The 18760-nt window shown below is 37.6% G+C and overlaps 1 protein-coding gene across 4 annotated transcripts in view; it reads left to right on the top strand.

Moving 5' to 3' along the window:
- Positions 1 to 15404, top strand: part of GLRA2 (glycine receptor alpha 2) — a 223368-nt gene extending 207964 nt beyond the window's left edge. For 2 of the 4 annotated variants that reach the window (XM_026449803.1, XM_026449805.1), the window contains one exon: positions 13838 to 15399. In XM_026449803.1, the coding sequence (XP_026305588.1) occupies positions 13838 to 14116 (279 nt within the window). In that variant the 3' untranslated portion in view covers positions 14117 to 15399. Of the gene's footprint in view, positions 1 to 13837 lie in introns of all 4 variants that reach the window. The other 2 variants (XM_026449802.2, XM_026449804.1) reach the window with 2 other exon arrangements.
- The last annotated feature ends 3356 nt before the right edge of the window (positions 15405 to 18760 follow it).

Below are 18760 nucleotides of genomic sequence, written 5' to 3'. Positions count from 1 at the left end.
CACAATCCTTACCTATGTATAAGCCTGCTCTAATATTTATTTGTAGAGACCATCTTTCTAAGTTTATGTCATAGAGTTGTATATAGTTATGAGTACATTCAACTCTGTGGAATGCATATATTATAGAAAAGGTTAAGTATTAATCACTTTATATGGAGCACATCATGAATTAGGTGAGCTTGGATTTACTAGCAACTGGAAGATCCTTCTGTAAAGTAAAAAAAAAAAAAAAATTCATCAGTGAATAAACAAGGATTTATCAAGAATCCTTTGAGCATGCATTAGACTACTCAGTTATGAATCCAATTTCAAAGAAATCATCCACTGATTTATTGCTTTTATATGGTTCAGATACTTATTTTGAAAGGAAGTATACTTGTGTTTGGTTTTATAACAGAAAGAGATAGGGTGATGAGTAAATGTGATTCTCTGAAATGGTACCCCTGAGAAAGTCATCAGGTATGACATTGGTTTCCTGCTGATGTATCATTACTGAGATGAAGTCAAGATGTTTATTTTTCAAGCAGAAGTTACATTCTCTATCAATACGACATTACATTATGGTGCTGCTAGTTCTTCAGGGATATGATTCCTACAGTAGGGTGGATATTGGAGCCTTAGGCAGTGATGCCATATCTCAGGTGACTAAGGGAAGATACAGGCAGCTCACTGCACAGAGAGCCACTAGCCAGTTTACCTAGCATGGCTTACAGAGCAGTTTTCACTAACACTGTACTTAGATTGGCATTTTTAGTCCTACTTTTAAATTTGAAAAGCCAACCAGTGGTCAATCAGGAACACATCCAATCCCATATATTTGTAATACTTATCTTACTTTATGCCAGGAATTCTAGGTTTAGATAACTAGCTATTGAAAGTGTAATATTTGGCACAATGATGACTCAAGTAGCCTATTCCAGTTACACTGTGCTGACTAAACCACCTCAAACTTATTGGCACAAAACAACCATCTTACTATGCTCAGGAATTTGTAAAAGGCAGAGTAGGGATGACTTGTCTCTACTACATGATGTCTGACATATTAGCTCAGATGATTTAAAGACACATGGTTACTTGACAGCTAGGAGTTAGTATGTAGACTTGTTTGTTCACACATCTGGTGCCTAGGCTAGGAAAACTCTAAGACTAAGACTGCTCATTAGAGTGCCTACACATAGCCTTTCCATGTGGCTTGACTTCCTCACAGCATGGCAGCCTCAGGATAGTTGGATTTTTCATATGGTGTCCCAAGACTCCAGGCCCAAGTGTACCAGTGAACAGGGCAGAGCTGCATTGCCTTTTATGAACTAACATTGGAAGTCATACAGTGTCATCTTCACTTCATTCTAATACTTACAAACAAACAAACCTGTCCAGATTCAAAGGGAGGGGACATAGACCCCTAACTCTCAGTAGGAGGAGCTTCAAAGTCACAATGACGAAACCATGTGAATGGGATATATTGTTGTGGCCATCTTTGACAAATACATTTTTCCACAGTCCACCCTTTTCCCTCACAATTCACATCCCTCCCACATGCAAAACATGTTCTCTCCCTTTTCCAAGACCACCAATATTAAATGCACACCTACAGGAATAGTAAAACAGAAAGCTGTTTGTTTTTTGTTATTGGTGTTTTCTTTTCTGGGTAAGGGGAAATAATTACCTATAAAAGACTTCAATGGGTGAAACATTGATTACAGGTATTGAACTAAAATGTAGCTCTCCTGAAGAACAGGAGAAGATACTTTCAAACTCTTCATCCAATAAGGGATCAATATCAAAATATACAAGGGGCTCAAACAACTAAACAGCAAAACATCCAAATAATCCAATTTAAAAATGGAAAAAGTATCTGAATAGACATTTCTCAAAAGAAGACATACAAATGACCAATAGGTATATGAAAGAATCCTCAACATCACTAGTCATCAGAGAAAAGCAAATCAAAATCACAATGAGATATCTCACCCCAGTTAGAATGCCTATTATCAAAAAGACAAAAAATAAGAAATGCTAGCAAAAGTGCAGAAGAAAGGGAACTCTTATATACTGTTGGTGGCAATGTATATTAATACAGCCATTATGGAAAACCGTATAGCTCAAAAAGCTAAAAATAGAACGACCATATAATCCAGCAATCCCAACACTGGGTCTATATCCAACGGAAAGGAAAACAGTATGTTGAAGAGATAGCGACACTCCCATATTTACTGCAGCACTATTTACAAAAGACAAGACATAAAATCAACATACATATCCATCAACAGATAAATGGATAAAGAAAATGTAATATTCATACATAATGGAGTACTATTCAGTCTTAAAAAATCATATCCTGTCATTCGTAGCAACATGGATGAGTCTGGAGGACATTATGTTAAGGGAAATAAGTCAGGCAGAAAAAGAGAAATACTACAATTTCTCACTCATTTTGGGGAGCTAAAAAAGTAGATCTTGTAGAGGTAGAGGGCAGAATAGTGGTTACTAGAGGAAGAGAAGGGTAGAAAGGAGTGAGGAATAGGGAGAGTTTGATTGACAGATACAAAAGTACAGCTACATAAGAAGAACAAGTTTTAGTATTCTATAACACTACAGTAAACAATGATTGATTGTATTTTTTTCAAAGAGCTAGAAGAGAGGATTTTGAATGTTATCAACACAACAAAGTGATTAAGTTTTGAGGTGATTTATATACTAATTAACTTGATTTGATCATTACACATTGTACACATATATCAAAATACCACACTGTACCTCATAAACATGTACAATTATGTGTCCATTAAAATATATTTGAAAATGTAAATATAGCGCAAAACTCAGGATCTCATCATGTAAGTCAAATGAAGCATCTCAGGTTAAGCATTTCGGATACAGTTAAATATGAAAACCTGGGAACTAAAGAGACAAGGTATCTGCTCCACTTACTCAACAGACAATATGGAGATATACAGAGGATAACTGTTATAGACTCTTCCATTCAAAAATAGGGGGAACAAGAGGCACATAGCAGTCACTGGTTAATAGGAATTCTGAGACCTAGAAAGGTCCATGTTGGAAGATCCTTGTTTGGGGGATATATTCCTTGGTTGTCCTCTCTAGTCTTTGGGTCTGCTCTCTGGACTCTTATTCTGTTACTGGAAACATCTTTCTTTTTCTATAAGAAGGGGCACTTGTTTGCAACTGAGTAACCTTTTTAGTCTATTTATTGTCTTTAAAAGATTAGGAGTCTAAAGACCTCCTTTCATTTTTTATTATATTTGTTGTTTTCAGTCCAAACATACAATTCCTTAAAAACTGTTGGGGGCAGGGCTGGGCATGGTGGCTCATGCCTGTAATTCCAGCATTTTGGGAGACCAAGATGGGAGGATTGCTTGAGTCCAGGAGTTTGAGAACAGCCTGGGCAATACAGTGAGACCCCCATCTCTACAAAAAAATTAGCCAGACATGGTGGCCCATGACCCATCCACCTTGGGAGGCTGAGGCAGGAGGATCACTTGAGTCTGGGTAGTCGAGGCTGCAGTGAGCCATGATCATGGCACTGCACTTCCAGCCTTGGTGACAGAGTGTGACCCTGTCTCAAAAAAAAAAAAAACACTGTTGGGGCTTATGTATAAATGTATAATCCACTTCATTAGACAAGAGCTATACTCACAAATATTTTCAAGATAAACCCCGTTTTAGTTAGGAGGATTACGTTTTAGAGATGTATTGCATAGCATGCTGACTACAGTTAATAATAATGTACATTTCAAAATGGCTAATAGATTTTAAATGTTCTCACCACAAAAAAATGATTAGTATGTGAAGTAATGGATATGTTAATTACCTTGAGTTAATCATTCCACAACAAAACACTACATTATACTCCATAAATATATACAATTATTATTTGTCAATTATAAGCCCTTGTTATCTTAGGCTCCCTGTGAGTATGCTGTGTGGCCAACACCCTTAATATTCATAGAAGCTTATTGTTTAGAGGAGAGAATCTATAAGGCATGTTCTTATGATCCTTATAAGACCTATTGTCTGTCTGAAAGAGTTTATAAGGTGCTGCTTTAGATATTTCTCAGGTTTTAACAAAGAATCTTACAGTCCCACCCTGTATATGGTTTTTCCCCTCAGGCCTGTTCTGATTTGAGGAGCCTTTGAAGGCAGAAAAGACTTATTCTGGATCCTTTACATTTCCTCCAACTTCTACTTGGATACTTAATAGCCTGTTCTTCAGTGCTTTGTCCTCTCTCAGTTTGGTATCAGCAGCTAAAAGCCAAGCAGCAACCTTAGTGCTCTATCTGGAAATCTCCTTAGGTAGATGATGAGGTTTTATTAAGTATATTTTCTATTTTCCATGTTACCACAGGAAACAATGTTGGTAAACTTTTTCCCATCCTCCATCTTTCAACAGCAATTGCCTTTCTTTCCTCCCAGCCTTCCAACAACCTCCCTGAGGTCCTTCCAGCTTCAGTCTGCTGCCTGGTCCCAAAGATAAAGCCACAACATTTCACTTTTTGATACAGCATCAACTATCTGTGTAGCTACCTATTACTGCATAATAAATCATCCAACATCTTAGTGGCTTAAAACAATAACAAGCAGTTCATTATCTCTCACACTTTCTGTGTGTCAACAATTTGGGAAGATCTCAGTTAGGCAGTTGTGGTTCGGGGTCTCTCCTTTTGGTGCAGTCAGACAGTAGCTGGGGCTGGAATAGCTGGGAGTTGGCCAGGCATCATTCTCTCTTCATGTACTTACAGGGCTTTTCCCTGTGATTTCTCCACATGGGCTACTTTGAGTTCTTCACAGCATGGTAGTCTCAGGGCAGTCAGACATGGTGGCTCATGGTTCCAAGCACACCAGGATTGGAGCTTCATCACTTTTTATGACCTAGACTTAGAAGTTACTTAGTGTCACTTCCGCCAAATTCTGTTGATTAGGAGCAAGTCACAAGCCCACTGAGACTCAAGTGGAGGGGAAATAGACCCCATGTCTCAATGGAAAGAGTGTCAATGGTAATATTGTTAAGAAAAAGCATATGGGATGGGAGATATTGTTGTGGCTATCTTTGGCAAACACAATATAATATAGTCTGTGACTCCTGTATGACATACGGAAGCATGCAGAGGAGAAAGAAGTGGGAACTGCTTCTCTTCTCTTTGCCTTGCCAACATGCCACTATGCTATCCACAGACCAGTTTGAGAGGGCCGTGCAGGATGAGTGTAGGGGATCCCACCAGAAGACCCAAACCATGGGTACTCCATAAAGCTTTCTTTGGAATACTTAGCTGACATGCAGAATGATACTTATAATTTCATTTTATCCTCAGCATCAGAGCAAAGATTTATTCTGAATCCAAAAGTATTTACAAGTATTGCCTTATCTGGGTAAAACTGGAAAAGTATTTAAAAGAATAATTTTAACTGTATTGGCTAATGGCTGATTTTAGCGTAAGTCACCTTCAGTGTTTTTTTGTCTTGCAAACAGTTTGGGGTTGAAAAGACTACCAGTCATGCATTAAAATATAACCAAGTGTATGCCTCCAGCTGAGATCTCTCTCTGAGTTAGAGATTGTCCATTGCAATCACTTACCCCATGTACCTATATGAATGTCTCAAGTGCACCTCAATCTTATTGTTTTCCCCAAACTTAATGTGATCCTCTTTTGGTGTCTTCTTTCTCATTGAATGGCATTAATTTCTATCTAGTGCTTTAAGCTGGAGGTTAACCTTGACAATTTCCAATCCATCTCTAAGACCTGTTGATTGCCCCTCTATGTCTCCTGTTGGCACATCGCTCTCCACCTACACCACCACCCATTAAGTCCAAATCATTATCATCTCTCATCTGGACCATTGCTGTAGCTTTCTAACTTCCTGGATTCACTTTTGCCTTCCTCTAGGCAGTCATCCACATGGTAACCAAAGTGATTTATTTCAATATGCTAATCTGGTAATGTCATGCAATTCCCATTAAAAGCCAGCAATGGCTCCCCTTGGTTCTCAAAATAAAGCTCCATCAGACACTGGTTTACAAGGCCCTATATGATGTAGCCAGCCCCTGGTTCATTTCTGAAACATTGTCTCACCCCACATTCCCCTTGTATTCCAGCCCTCAATTGCAGCAAACCCTCCTATCTCAGACATTGCCAAACCCTGCCTTCATCTCTTTAATGCCTCTCATTTTTCAAATCTCTAATGAAATATCACTTCCTGGGGGATAAGCTTCTCTTATCTGTCAGATTAGACCAGGACCCCATTTAGTAAGCTCTCATAGCATCTTATAATTTTCCTTCAGAGCCCTTATCATAGTTAGTAATTATGTATTCATGTGATTACTTTATTGTTTCCCTTCATCTCAAGGTTGCAAACTCCTTGAAGGCAAGAATCAAATCTATTTTGCTCTCCACTGGATCCCCAGCACATAGCAGTGCCTGGCATCTCTGCAAGCCTTTTCCAACCACTCAATCTAAAACACTCCCTTCTATACCACTTGCCTGTCTTAAGTCTCTTACCTTTTTTTTTTTCCAAAGCACCCATTATTATCTGGGTGTGTGTCTTGTGTGTATATGCATTTGTATATGTATATAGATGTGTATATGTATAAATATGTTTGTGTATAATTTGTTTACTTGTTACTGTTTCCCCCTCTAGAATGTAAATTCCAAAAAAATCTGAGACTTTTGTATTCTTGTTCATTGCTGTAACTCTACCACATACCTGGCACATAATAGGTACTCAATAAATATTTGTTAAAAATATGAGAAATAAGCCAGGCATGGTGGCTCACGCCTGTAATCCTAGCACGTTGGGAGACTGAAACGGGTGCATCACTGGAAGTCAGGAGTTTGAGACCAGCCTGGCCAAAATGGTGAAACCCTGTCTCTACCAAAAATACAAAAATTAGCTGGGCATGGTGGTGGGCACCTGTAATCCTAGCTACTCGGGATGCTGAAGCAGGAGAATCACTTGAACCCGGGAGGCAGAGGTTGCAATGAAACGAGATCGTACCACTGCACTCCAACCTGGGTGACAAAAGAAAAACTCTATCTCAAAAAAACAAAGAATGGCAGTTGCTCAAGAAATAAATCCTGGCAGTTCCGTCTTTAAAAATCAATGATAAAAATATGCTGCACTGAAAAAGAGATAATACATTGACAGGTTTTTCTTTTGGAAAAATTACCTTTCACAATCTGCCCAAAATGACACTTTGATAGTTTTAACTCATTTCAGCACATCATTAAGCAACAAGGGGCTATATTTGGTTTAGTTTATTTCAACTTTGTTGTTCTGCAAAGCTCAGTCAGATTCTTCATCCATAATCTTGAATGGAAGTCATTTGGGATTTGATAGGGGCAAAAACATACACAAATCAAACACCAGACACTTTGGAATCAGTTTTAGAATCAGACAGACCTTGATTTGAATCTCAGCTTCAACATTTATTAGCACTATGACTATAGGAAGCCACATAACTTTTCTTGGCCTCAGTTTCCCCAGGAAATATGTGACTTGAAGGGTCAATTCAGTAATAGGACTGACCATGGTTTTAAGTGAATGGTACAGACTCTTAATAAATGCTATCCATTTATTATTCATGTCTATTCCCAAAGTACCCACGATACAAAGGAAGAAATTGAAGCCCTAAGAGTTGAAGAAAATTTCCCAAGGCTATTCCTCTTATATCCAGGTGACAGAAATTACCAGGTCTGTGATTAAGCATCATTCAACCATCATTTGCTTGGGAGACTTTTTCAGGAAAACCTACTGTGCCATTGGTCTATATCTCTGTTTTGGTACCAGTACCATGCTGTTTTGGTTACTGTAGCCTTGTAGTATAGTTTGAAGTCAGGTAGCATGATGCCTCCACCTTGTTCTTTTGACTTAGGATTGTCTTGGCAATGTGGGCTCTTTTTTGGTTCCATATGAACTTTAAAGTAGTTTTTTTTTTTTTTTCCAACAAATGGGATGTAATTAAACTAAAGAGCTTCTGCACAGCAAAAGAAACTACCATCAGAGCGAACAGGCAACCTACAGAACGGGCAAAAATTTTTGCAATCTACTTATCTGACAAAGGGCTAATAGCCAGAACCTACAAAGAACTCAAACAAACTTACAAGAAATAAACAACCCCATTGAAACGTGGGCAAAGGATACGAACAGACACTTCTCAAAAGAAGACATTTATGCAGGCAGCAGACACATGAAAAAAATGCTTGTCATCACTAGCCATCAGAGAAATGCAAATCAAAACCACAATGAAATACCATCTCATACCAGTTAGAATGGCGATCATTAAAAAGTCAGGAAACAACAGGTGCTGGAGAGGATGTGGAGAAATAGGAACACTTCCACTGTTGGTGGGACTGTAAACTAGTTCAACCATTGTGGAAGACAGTGTGGCGATTCCTCAAGGATCTAGAACTAGAAATACCATTTGACCCAGCCATCCCATTACTGGGTATATACCCAAAGGATTATAAGTCATGCTGCTATAAAGACACATGCACACATGTTTATTGCACCACTATTCACAATAGCAAAGACTTGGAACCAACCCAAATGTCCATCAAAGATAGACTGGATTAAGAAAATGTGGCACATATACACCATGGAATACTATGCAGCCATAAAAAAGGATGAGTTTGTGTCCTTTGTAGGGACATGGATGCAGCTGGAAACCATCATTCTCAGCAAACTATCACAAGAACAGAAAACCAAACACCGCATGTTCTCACTCATAGGTGGGAATTGAACAATGAGATCACTTGGACACAGGAAGGGGAACATCACACACCGGGGCCTGTTGGGGGGTGGGGGAAGGGGGGGGGATAGCATTAGGAGATATACCTACTGTAAATGACAAGTTAATGGGTGCAGCACACCAACATGGCACATGTATACATATGTAAGGAACCTGCACGTTGTGCACACGTACCCTAGAACATAAAGTATAATAAAAAAAAAAAAGAAGAAGAAGAAGAAAACCCACTGTGTTCGGACACATACATTTTCCTAAGACAGACTGGAGAGTCCATTATGTCCCTGCATTGAGTAAGACTCACTACAACCTTCAGTTCCAACTAAGAAATTTCCTGTTTCAACAGAAAGGAGGACCAGTCCAATCAAAAAATCTGGGTGAGAAATGCGATGGAAAGATTGTCCCCATCCCAATTTTTAGGAGTCCTTTTACTTCCTCCTATCTCAAGACTAAAAGAAAAATTACAAATATAGACTCTGTTAAAATCTTTTCATTTGTAAGTGCCATGTTCTTTAATTATATTGAAATCATTTGCTTATGACAAACAATTCACTACAATGCAATTCTGGTGAGCTTTAGGTCCAATTTCACATCTAGACAAGAATTATTCTAAACACAAGAATGAGCAAATTTTACAATAAGTAAAGCTGATGCATAAAATAAATAAAATTAGATAATAAATTTCAAGCAAATTGCATAGTGCCATGGCAGTGCTTTATACAGCAGACAGGATTAAGGAGATCTTATCAAAGTGGGATATAAAAATTGCATATATTGAAACCTTGACCGGATGATTCATTTTCTGTGAGAATTTAATCAGTGAATAACAAAAGAGGGTCAGCTAGAAGTGTTTATTGCTCAGTTACTAAAGATGGAAGATGATGGATAATTAACTAATTGAGTTCCTGGATAATCAGAAGAAATGGAGAATATATGCCTAAAATTAAATCTTTCCTTACTGGAAGGACCTAGCTGACTCTACCTGTAAATATGCTCAACTCAGTTGTGGCTACAGATTGTTCTTTATTTTAGTTTCAGTTTATCCATGACTCAAGCTGATTTCATATAGGAATCTTGTCATATTACTGTAACATTTTATTCTGAACCTGCTAGAAAGGCAATTAGTCATTTATTATAACACAAAACAATTCAAATTGGTTGCAGTTATGTTTTCATAATCAAAACCATCTCCTTTGATGTGAATACCATAAAGTTCTATATTTAAAAGGCATTGAATGCATCATAATGGTAAATAAGAAGACCCTTAAACTAGCATTCATACCTCCTACATATAAAAACTTATATGGATAATTTTTACCCACAACAGTTTTATTTTTGTGGCAGAGAATTTTAAAGAATTGATTGAATTAGCTATAACTATGCTCAGAAGCATAATTTGAAATAGTGTTGAATAAATGAGGAAAGTATTTTCAAGCATAGGGAAAACTCTCTTAAAATTCCCTTTTGTTCATTATTCAGCAAACGTTTATTAAGCCCCCACAGTTTTCATGACGATGTACAATATAATGAGATTCTAACCTGGCATCCTTCTATTCTAGCTCTGTGAGTTAGTTGAATGAGTTAATCTTTTCAGCTGTCCATTCACAGTATGTGATGAAAGACTACAGAAATTAAATGAATGAGTCAGTCAGAAAAGACATATGGACATGTATATTTAAGTTTCCTTTTGTTTTGTGTGCTAAAAACAGTTTACTACCTACATACCCTTTCTATTTCTTTAGGGGCTTCAGAATTTAAAAGAACATTATCTTACTGAGGCAGTGAACTATATGCTTCATCATGAGTTTCTAAAGGTTTATAGAGGTGAGAACTGTAATTTGCAAGATTCTGCAGATATGCAAAGGAAAAAACAGCACAGTAAATTTGAGCAGATAAGGAGAAAGGTATTTTGAGAGGTTGTTTCTATTTGAATAGTAATTTTAGACTTAGAAATACAGAATAGGTTGTACATTTTAGAGATGGACATCAGAACTCATCTAGACCAGTGGTTTCCAACATTTTACATTAGAGTCACTGGATCTTTAAAAAAATAGATCCTAAGTTCTCATCCCCAGAGACTGGTTTAGAAGGGGCTGGGAGGGGAGGTAGGCATACTTGTATTTGTAAAAGTTCCCCAGCAGCCAAAGCTGAAACCCACAGATCCCAGCTCAGCCTTGACATTTTTGGCATGAGGTCCCTGAGGCTTTGAAAGAATATGTAGCTTGCCTAAGGTCAACACAGCTTATAAGCCTTGGAGCAGGCACAGAACAGAAATATCCAAATTCCCAGAGCAGATCTCTCTTTACTAAACCAACTGGCATCATTTCTGCTTCACACTGGTTGAGATCTAATTACCAATTAGTAGTAGCTGGGAAGTCCAAGACTGCCTATAACAAGTCCCTTCCTCCTAATGACTTGTATGTGCTTCCTTTTCTTGCTAAGCACTAAGTACGTCTTCAGATAGTTATGAGGACACTGATGACACCGTAATAATTAATCTGGTTATTCCACATTTCGAAAGGCTTCACTTATTTAAAACTTTTGCATCCATAAAATATATCATTCATATTTTAAGGCAAAGAAAACAGATTTAATATTTGAATCTGAGTCCCACTTAAGTCTTCATTTATCGAGTTTATATAGCTGAGCACATGGAAGTACTCCGATGTTAGGCTGGATTTTGTTTGCTGACTTCCTTATATAATAATACCTTTAGTCTGGCCCCTTCTGCCAGATTCTGAAAGCTCCATGCAGATAGAGCCCTTATCCAACTTCATCAATTGTCTCCCAGCACCTAGTACAATGCCTGTCACAGAGGCAACACTCAACAATTAATGGTTGAATTAAAAATCCTTTATTATATTTTTGTTAAGAAATGAGACAGAGTGCCTTTAGCCAACTTGCGTAGGACAATCCCACATAAATAAAAGCGTGGAAAGATGGCTTTATAAAGTAGTAGTTTTACAGTTACTTTTTAAAGAGCTTTGGACGGATTTTTGTGATACAGTGGTCTGATTAAAGGTTACAACTAGGCCAAGGCAGGAAAATCACATGAGCCCAGGAGTTTGAGACCAGCCTTAGCAACATAGTGGGATCCCATCTCTACAAGAAGTTAAACAAAAAATTAGCTGGGCATGGTGGCTTACACTTGTAGTCCCAGCTACTCAGGGGTCTGAGCGGGGAGGATCACTTGAATCCAGGATGTCGAGACTGCAGTGAGCCATGATCATGCCAGTTCACCCCAGCCTGAGCAACAGAGTGAGACTCTGTCTCAAAAAATAATAATGATAAAGGTTATAATTAACGTTTTTTATTGGAAGCACTGGGTGCATTCATTAATAAATTCTAGTAATGTATCAAGCAAATGAGGTTTCTGTTTTTCAGCCTGATTTTCCAAGAGATCAAATTTACATGGTGAAGGATGACATGGAATATTTGGCAATTATTCACAATTGCTATCTCTCCAGCTCAAATTCCAAGTCATTGCCAGGTTGCAATGGAATGTTCAGCCATGTTTAGGGCTGGCTTCACCAGAGATACTGTATCACAATGGGCAATGTCGATAAATCAAAAGCCTCAAGGACTCTGTTGAACTCTCTTCTTCATTTTCAGGCTGCATGTATCTCCCACAAAGGGAGGTGGCACCTGGGTACTACACTAATCTAGCTAAATGAGCCACATAGAAGCAAGTCTGTTCTGCCTTCCAGGTTCTGCAACTGCCCATCTGAGCATGTATCCTATAATCTATTCTACCTATTCTGAAGTCCTTGCACCACTCTTTAAACTGTTACATGCTCTTTCGCTCCCCATTTTGCACATAATGAAGTGTAATTAACTGAAATAGCTCTTCTCACCTTCCTTATCTCTCCAGGGATCTGCTGTTGAACTTACAAAACTCATTTAAGTACACAAGGTACAAATTATCCTTGTTGTACCATCTGAGTTATACTTAGGCTGTCATTCACATTATAAGTCCTTCATTTAGTATACCTTTTATATGTGGCTGAAGACACTACTGACATGCAGTAAGCATTAATGAAATAAAATTAATACCAAGTTTCCTTGTCTTTTGGGAAACATAACCATTATTATTTTCTGGCAAGATAAAGAGTTCAGTGCCTCTGGTGACTCAGAGGAGTTGCATATTATTGTGGAAGGCAGTAATCTAGTTACAGAAGAAGATAATTCAATTGATGGCTGTTTACAGCTAAGTCATTTCAATCTCACCTTTTCAACCCCACCATTTGACCCCCTCCTTTGACCCAAACACAAACCCAGATCCCATACATTTGTCTCTAAGGCTATTTGTCCTTTATACCGAGGAATAAATACAATTTTTCAGGCTTTTATCTAATTTATGTAGAAATAATCAATACAAATATCACTGATATCAGCCAAAATGACACATTTAAATATGGTAGAAATGGTTCACCAGCCAAATAATCAATGTTAAAAATCAACACTGGAAAAATTAAATTATTAATGAATATTTAATCTCTGCTATATAAGAGATGAACTAGAGGACTGGAGGGGGAACAGGTATATATTTAAGGGGCTCATCTTAGATGTAACATCAACATGAAACCTAATGTTAATGGAGGAATTGCGCTGTGAATGAACAACAATACTATAAGTTCCTTAGGGCCAGGGACACAGCACAGGCTCAGTAAATGTTTTCTGAATGAATGAATGAATGAATGGTCCTCCTGATAGATTTACAGTGCAACATTGGGATTTGGAGAACTGCTTTAAAATCTCTATTCGCATCTAGGGGTTAATAAACTAGATTTTGGAAAAGTCAGTACTGAATATAATGTAGGTGTTTCTGTTTATTAATTAATTAAAATGACCACAAAGTCATTATTCTTACCCTTAATTTCTCAGTCTGAAAAGTTAATGAACTGTATCTGTTCCATGAATAATTGAGTTGAACTTGAAAGAGAACTCCCTATTCCAAAAGCCTCCCACACCACCAGTTAACTGTGATTTATCCTTTTACTTCTAAAGAATTTTAAGCATCTTCCATCTAATTTGACTGACAACCAATCTGTGCTTCCTCTGTCTTTATTCTGTCAGGAAGAAGATGTTACTCGTGAAAGCCGTTTTAATTTTAGTGGTTATGGAATGGGTCACTGCCTCCAAGTGAAAGATGGAACAGCTGTCAAGGCCACACCTGCCAACCCGCTCCCACAACCCCCAAAAGATGCAGATGCCATCAAGAAGAAGTTTGTGGACCGGGCAAAAAGGATTGACACGATATCTCGAGCTGCCTTCCCATTGGCCTTCCTCATTTTCAACATCTTTTACTGGATCACATACAAAATCATTCGGCATGAAGATGTCCACAAGAAATAGATGTGCCCTACAGACCCTGGGACCTTATTGCCTCAGTGTTGTGCTTGTAAATACACAGTGAAATTGTCTTTATAACACTTTGACAGAGGAGAAGATTGAGGGAGGGGGGAGGGAAGGTCATGGGGGTGGGTTTCCTGGCACCTACAAGAAAAAAAGACAAGTTATATGGGTGACGAAGAAAACTGTACAAAATTGAGGGGTTGCAGAATCACGGGAACGTTAATTCCCTTCCATAGTCTTTAGCATTGTTCTTTCAGTCAGACATGATATGTGCATCAATAAGACACGATATGCGGGGTCAAGTTCTCAAGGGCTGTTTGCCTTTTGGTCCTTTTGGTTTGGTTTGGCTTTGACTAATTCTGGTATTGAAAAGTTAGCTACACACACACACACACACACACACACACACACAAACACACACTTCAAAAATGCTTAACCATCTGACCATAGTGACTAGCCTATAGTGAGTCGAGGACCAAACTTTTTCAGGAAAATGCTGCCTCGTTTTTAAAACGAGCCTCCTAAGCTATGTTCTTTACAATGTCTGTAATTAGTGTTTCACTTGAGAAATCCTTTTGTGGGTCGTAAATTATTTCTACTTATCCAGTAAATAACAATGACAAAATAAACACCAATGACAGAAAAATTTCTACTTACTGTCCACATAGGTGTGCATTTTAAATATTTTTCTTTCCAAGATAAAATTTTGAAAGTTAAATTGTGCATTGTGTAATTAATTTGATAGTGTACCCTCTTAATAAATGCCCACTTTATTTTATATCCAAGTTAGTGCACTATATATATATTTTTGCTTTGGCTATATTTACATGTGACTTTAATTGCCCAACTGTGACTAGCCATTGCAGCTACTCAGCTACAGTATTTATGGAGATGGTGTGTCCTGAACAGTGTAGCTCAGGTCAGCTTGAACTTTCCATTTCTGCTCTCATTGTAGGTGTAACTACTAGTCCTAATGTCAACTGATCCATGATTTCTACTGTCAGTATAAGTGAACGTTGTTTTAAATATCCTTAACTAACTTAAAGAATTTTAAAATTGTACTGTGATTTTCATAACCCGTTGCCTTTTTGGTACCAGAGCTACGTGGTTTGAATTCTGGCTACATGTTTTAAGTAAGAAAAAAAAAAAAAAAAGACGTATTTTTCCTTACCAAAAAAAAAAGAAACCGTTAAAATAAAAAGGAAAAAATTAAATTTTACATGCGCTGTACAAGGGGTTATTTTAAAAAGCATTTGTTCAATTTCAATAAAGCTAAGTGTGCCACAAATTTCTCTAGAGGCTTTCATTTTCATTTTTGAATTAAAATGTAGATATTTATTTAAGTTTTTATTTGAAAATTTTTATTATTATACTTTAAGTTCTGGGATACATGTGCAGAACGTGGTTTGTTACATAGGTATACACGTGCCATGGTGGTTTTCTGCACCCATCAACACATCGACGACACTAGGTATTTCTCCTAATGCTATCCCTCCCCTAGCCCCCAACCCCCCTGACAGGTCCTGGTGTGTAATGTTCCCCGCCCTGTGTCCATGTGTTCTCATTGTTCAACTCCCACTTGTAAGTGAGAACATGCGGTGTTTGGTTTTCTGTTCCTGTGTTAGTTTGCTGAGAATGATGATTTCCAGCTTCATCCATGTCCCTGCAAAGGACATGAACACATCCTTTTTTATGGCTGCATAGTACTCCATGGTGTTTATGTGCCACATTTTCTTTATCCAGTCTATCATTGATGGGCATTTGGGTTAGTTCCAAGTCTTGGCTATTGTAAATAGTGCTGCAATAAACATATGTGTGCATGTATCTTTAGAGCAGAATTATTTATAATCCTTTGGGTATATACCCAGTAATGGGATTGCTGGGTCAAATGGTATTTCTGGTTCTAGATCCTTGAGGAATCACCACACTGTCTTCCACAATGGTTGAAATAATTTACACTACCACCAACAGTGTAAAAGTTTTCCCATTTCTCCACATCCTCTCAAGCATATGTTGTTTCCTGACTTTTTAATGATTGCCATTCTAACTGGTATGAGATGGTATCTCACTGTGATTTTGATCTGCATTTCTCTGATGACCAGTGATGAGGAGCTTTTTTCATGTTTGTTGGCTGCATAAATGTCTTCTTTTGAGAAGTGTCTGTTCATATCCTTTGCCCACTTTTTGATGGGGTGGTTTGATTTTTTCTTGTAAATTAGTTTAAGTTCTTTGTAGATTCTGGATATTAGCCCTTTGTCAGATAGAGAGATTGCAAAAATTTTCTCCCATTCTGTAGGTTGCCTGTTAACTCTGGTGATATTTTCTTTTGCTGTGCAGGAGCTCTTTAGTTTAATTAGATCCCATTTGTCAATTTTGGCTTTTGTTGCCATTGCTGTTGGTGTTTTAGTCATGAAGTCTTTGCCTATGCCTATGTCCTGAATGGTATTGCCTAGGTTTTCTTCTGGGGTTTTTATGGTTTTAGGTCTAACATTTAAGTCTTTAATCCATCCTGAATTAACTTTTGTATAAGGTGTAGGGAAGGGATCCAGATTCAGCTTTCTACATGTGGCTAGCTAGTTTTCCCAACACCATTTATTAAATGGGAAATCCTTTCCCCATTTCTTGTTTTTGTCAGGTTTGTCAAAGGTCAGCTGGTTGTAGATGTGTAGTGTTATTTCTGAGGCCTGTGTTCTGTTCCATTGGTCTATATCTCTGTTTTGGTACCAGTAGCTGTTATGGTTACTGTAGCCTTGTAGCATAGTTTGAAGTCAGGTAGTGTGATGCCTCCCGCTTTGTTCTTTTTGCTTAGGATTGTCTTGGCTATTTGGGCTCTTTTTTGGTTCCATATGAAACTTAAAGTAGGTTTTTCTAATTCTGTGAAGAAAGTCAATGGTAGCTTGATGGGGATAGTATTGAATCTATGAATTACTTTGGGCAGTATGGCCATTTTCATGATATTGATTCTTTCAATCCATGAGCATGGAATGTTTTTCCATTTGTGTCCTCTCTAATTTCCTTGAGCAGTGGTTGGTAGTTCTCCTTGAAGAGGTCCTTCACATCCCTTGTAAGTTGTATTCCTAGGTATTTTATCGTCTTTGTAGCAATTGTCAATGGGAGTTAATTCATCATTTGACTCTCTGTTTGTCTATTATTGATGTATAGGAATGCTTGTGATTTTCGCACATTCATTTTGTATCCTGAGATTTTGCTGAAGTTGCTTATCAGCTTAAGGAGATTTTGGGCTGAGATGATGGGGTTTTCTAAATATACAATCATGTCATCTGCAAATGGAAACAATTTGACTTCCTCTCTTCCTGTTTGAATACCCGTTGTTTCTTTCTCTTGCATGATTGCCCTGTCTGGAACTTCCAATATTGTGTTGAAAAGGATCCATGGTTTCATTTTTAAATTAAACATTTTAACATGTTTATTTTGAGAAATGAGTATAAAGTATTTTAATATTATTTTATGCATATCTACTGTATTTCAATAAAAATGTTTAAAATAAATACCAGAAGGCAATAATTTGCCTGAAGACCTGTCTCATCAAAAAGAGAAACTGAACTTTTAAACAAACAATTTTACTTTTAGAGCATGTGCCCTGTTAAAGTAAATGGAGACCAGGCCTGAAGAATCCTTGGGAAGACAAAGCCAGTTAGATCTCATAAATGATCTTAACCTTGCTTGATTTGTGAACATTAGCAAAATTTAACTTGGACTATTTCTTGTAAATGCCTATATTACAGAAAAAAAAAAAAAAGAAACTTAAGGGTAACCATTCAGAAGCCACCAATTAACTTATATAACTTTACAATTTGGTATGTTTTTGCAGTGACTGCTACCGGTTTTTCCTTTCCATATTTAGTGCTTCCTTCAGGAGCTCTTGTAAGGCAGGCCTGGTGGTGACAAAATCTCTCAGCATTTGCTTGTCTGTAAATGATTTTATTTTTCCTTCACTTATGAAGCTTAGTTTGGCTGGATACGAAATTCTGGGTTGAAAATTCTTTTCTTTAAGCATGGTGAATATTGGCCCCCACTCTCTTCTGGTTTGTAGGGTTTCTTTGGAGAGATCCGCTGTTAGTCTGATGGGCTTCCCTTTGTGGGTAACCCAACCTTTCTCTCTGGCTGCCCTTAACATTTTTTCCTTCATTTCAACCTTGGTGAATCTGATGATTATGTGTCTTGGGGTTGCTCTTCTCGAGGAGTATCTTTGTGGTGTTCTCTGTATTTCCTGAATTTGAATGATGGCCTGCCTTGCTAGATTGGAGAAGTTCTCCTGGATGATATCCTGAAGAGTGTTTTCCAACTTGGTTCCATTCTCTCCGTCAATTTCAGGTACACCAATCAAACATAGGTTTGGTCTTTTCACATAGTCCCATATTTCTTGGAGGCTTTGTTCAGTATTTTGTTTTTTTTTTTTTTTTCATTCTTTTTTCTCTAATCTTTTCGTCACCCTTTATTTCATTAAGTTGATCTTCAATCTCTGATATCCTTTCTTCTACTTGATTGCTTTGGCTATTGATGCTTGTGTATACTTCACGAAGTTCTCATGCTGTGTTTTTCAGCTCCATCAGGTCATTTATATTCTTCTCTAAACTGGTTATTCTAGTTAGCAATTCCTCTAACCTTTTTTCAAGGGTCTTA

This window comes from Piliocolobus tephrosceles, chromosome Y (genome assembly GCF_002776525.5).
Source record: "Piliocolobus tephrosceles isolate RC106 chromosome Y, ASM277652v3, whole genome shotgun sequence".
In the NCBI taxonomy this organism is placed as follows: Eukaryota; Metazoa; Chordata; class Mammalia; order Primates; family Cercopithecidae; genus Piliocolobus; species Piliocolobus tephrosceles.
This window is presented reverse-complemented; position numbering and strand designations above follow the sequence as displayed.